Raw genomic sequence first — 3,661 nt, 5'->3', positions numbered from 1 at the left:
TGTTTCAGGTGCTTACTTACAGTTGTGATGCAATACCGCTCTTCAACAACCTGAGTCAATTAACCATTGAGAGTGATCCCACAGTAAGATGGCAGTCATTGCCGGGCTTGCTCAAGAATTCTCCAAATCTTGAAACTCTGATCTTTAAAGTATGAAGCAAACCCTTGAAAAGCATTTGTTGACTCATTTATCAAAGTTTGAGAATAATTCACTATGTTTCAGGGCCTCATCCACAAAGCCACGGATAGATGTGGAGATGTGTGCTTGTGCAAACCTCATGAAGAGGGAGAGGAGATTCGCAGTTGCTTATCATCAAGTCCGGTGAAGGTCATAAAGATACGGGACTTTGGTGCATTTAGTGATGACATGGAAAAGCAGATCAAGTATTTCTTGGAGACAATGCCGAATCTTGAAAAGATGATGTTCTACTACAAACCACCAAGCTTCGAAGATTTTATTGAAGTTGCAGGCGGACTTAAGAGGCTATTTTCTAAAGTAGCTTCATCCAAGTGCGTTCTCCGACTAATCTTGTCACAGAGAGTACCTTCACCGATTAGAAGCCTAACTTCTTAATCTCAGAGATAATTTACAAAGCTTTGGGAGTACCCTTGCTTGCAGTCGCTAAAGTGCAGCTTCTCGTGTTTCTGCCTACTTTTGTGTTAAAGACATGTGTCATTTAGGCTGTCCTTTTGTTTGGTTCAGTTCGTTTGTTGTGTAAAACTGATATTGTAGGAGTATCCTAGCTTGTAATCGCTAAAATGATCACAATGTTATCTTTAGTTTTTGTTTGTTTCAGTTCGTTTGTTGTGTAAACAGACGTTTGTTTCAGCTCGTTTTGTTGTGTAAACTAATCTTGTAGGAGTAATTGGTCGAATACTCAAGGGCCAAGATATGTTGCAACTTAGAATCAGTCATTGTGAAATCTCTCAAAAACAAATTCTGTTCTCTGAATTCACTATCTTAATAGGAGATTGGTCCTTAGTTTTAATGTTCAAGGTGGAACACATACTCCGTCAAGCGTTGCAGCTTCGATGAATCCACCTTTTGCTCTCTTTTAACAGCTTGTTTCTTCACAGTCACCATTTGAGAAGTTGCATCCACTGTCCAACCATTCTCTACAACATCTGTGTATATCCAGCAAAAAAAAAGAAAACAATTATAATGTTAATTCTGATTCCACAACATATATAGTTCTCACTAGATCCATGCTACAAACACTAAGCCAAGACATTGCCACAAACACTTTGAGATAAACTTTTTGTGATTAGTTTCAATAAAAGAAGGAACTCAGAGGATTAATGTGGGAAGAGGACGTTAATATTTTGAAAGCAAAGGAAATTGCAGTAAGAAGCTTACAAGTTGTGGCATCATCCTCTGTCATCCCCAGGAAAAGGGCCAAATCACGGATGGTTATTGTGGAGTAGGCCGACAACAAAAGCTGAAACATCCTTTTTGTGTAAAGATCTGCAACAAAACCCACACAGAGATAGCATTGAGGGGTTATTGAAAAGATCAACCAATGGGAAGAGGCAACAATCGATGCCTAAAAATGCTACAAAAACTGTGCTGCCTAAAAAGGATGCAGACTAAGGTACAACTTCGCACAACTCAAACTTATGTTAGGCCTTTGGTTGGAAAAAAACTGTTGACTGTTTTTGTTCCGACTTTGCAAGTCGACTTCTCTGCTAGGTCACTTTATTGCAATGTTATTCAAATTCATGTTCCATATAAGTTCACTGACAAGATGCAAGTTGCTTTATTGCAGGACAAAAATTCTAAAGTAAGGCCTCACAAGTTAACATAACAACACAGCTACTCAATCTCAATATGCAGATAAACCTAGAGAGGAATACAAAGTAACAAAAAAATTAACTTTATAATGCTTATACGGATAATAAGCAGCCAGGAAGCTTAGTACAAGAATTACCTGAGAAAGCAGCAACCATATCTTTAGCTTCTTGACTCCAATCATAACCACGAATAGCTTCATATACACCTGCGTAGTCACGTGTCCATAGCTTCTGACCAATCGTCCAAGCTGCAACAACTTCAGGCTTCCTCTCCTTGATAGATGAAGGTATCATTTTCCAGAGGAAACGAGCGCTATCACTGCAGTAAAAACAAACACAACAAACATCAAATACAAAATCCAAATCCAAAACAGTCATATATTCAGGAACAGCTGAACCATAACTCTGTAGTTCCAACATACTACACTCACTATCAAGACTACAAAATCTGTTAAAAGGAGTTTGTCAACAACTATTAACTTGTGTCAAAGTTCTAATTTCTCAACTCAGTGGATACAAACAAGAAAGTGTAAAAAAATCAGAACTTAAGAGTTAAGACCCTAGAAAGATCTCATCTCATCCTATCAATCAATGCCCTTTTCTAGATGACAACATAAGAATGCAAATTGTGATATCCCAAGAGGATCTATATACTCGATCAAAGCAAACAGACCAATTCTGAAGCCCTAAAATCCGCAAGGATCCTAAGAAACCTTCTCTAATTACATCAGAGAAGAAGATTAAGCTCACCAATCGTCGACGTAAAAGTAACCCAGAAGATGGATTGCGTAAGGCCAGTCATCATGAAACGCAATTCCTTCGGTAGAAACCTGTAAATTAAAGAAACGATCGATTAAAACCTCACAAAATCAACTTCACAAAACCCTAATAGTGTCAACATCATCAGATTTTGGAACCTGAAGCATGAGATTATCGCAGATATCGGCGATTTTCTCAAAGGATTTTTCGGCTAAAGCTTCCTTAACAGAAGAGAGATCCATGGCTGGCTTCGATTGCACTAGTCTCGGAGCTTTGGTGAAGATGACGATCCTTCTTCTTCTTAAAACACTCTTTAGGGAAAAAATAAAAAAAAAAACTCACAGATTCATTCACCGGTTTAAAAAGCCTTTTGCAATACGGTTTACTTTAACCGATCAAAACCAAACTTAAACCGTACTATAATTGTTGAACTAAAAACGGACGCTAAATGGGCCGAGCCCAATTAAGCTATTGTAGATCCGCTAAGCCTTAAGTTTCGCGCCATACGGGTCTTTTCCCGGGAAAATCTCTCTCTCTCTCTCTCTCTCTCTCTCTCTAGCTGCTTCCATGGCGGCGGAGTCAGATTATACCATAAAGAAGAGAATGCGATTTTCTTCTTCTTCAGTTCGAGGTACCACATCTAAGAGCCTTATGGCAAGCAAATTAAGGAATCATAGCAACCGCTCCACCGTTCGATTCTCACCAGCTGTGTCTCACATCGGAAACCGATTTCTCACGGATCTTCGTCACCAACATGCGTCGCCACCTCTCAGCGATAAAATTGTTACTAAAATGCCTCGGGCGTGTCCTCGTGTAACGGTGAGGAATCTGTGTCTCAGACGCATATCCTCCTCCCCGAGTTCGATTTCTAGCGATTGGGACTTTCATGTGAAAGGGCAAAATCAAACCAAGGAGCTAAATGTGGAATCTCCTTGCGATTCTCCCAATGCTAACGGTAATTTCTGATTCTAAGCTCTTTATCAGTATGTGTTTAGAAACTATCTGATTCCACAATGTCTTTAATGTTGAAACAGTTGTGAGAATAGGAAGCAATGATATTATAGAAGTAGTGGAATGCTCACAAACGACGTCACCGGATTCAGAAATGTTCA

The 3,661-nt window shown here is 39.3% G+C and overlaps 1 protein-coding gene across 1 annotated transcript; it reads right to left on the bottom strand.

Moving 5' to 3' along the window:
- Positions 878-2,874, bottom strand: LOC104723816 (COP9 signalosome complex subunit 8). The gene is made up of 5 exons (XM_010442228.2): positions 2,708-2,874; positions 2,541-2,620; positions 1,928-2,109; positions 1,357-1,464; positions 878-1,124 (listed from the first exon to the last, which is right to left on the bottom strand). Exons 1-5 carry the CDS (start codon positions 2,789-2,791, stop codon positions 985-987), a joined length of 594 nt encoding a protein of 197 aa, XP_010440530.1. The 5' UTR covers positions 2,792-2,874; the 3' UTR covers positions 878-984.

This window comes from Camelina sativa, chromosome 11 (assembly GCF_000633955.1).
Source record: "Camelina sativa cultivar DH55 chromosome 11, Cs, whole genome shotgun sequence".
Lineage (NCBI taxonomy): Eukaryota > Viridiplantae > Streptophyta > Magnoliopsida > Brassicales > Brassicaceae > Camelina > Camelina sativa.
This window is presented reverse-complemented; position numbering and strand designations above follow the sequence as displayed.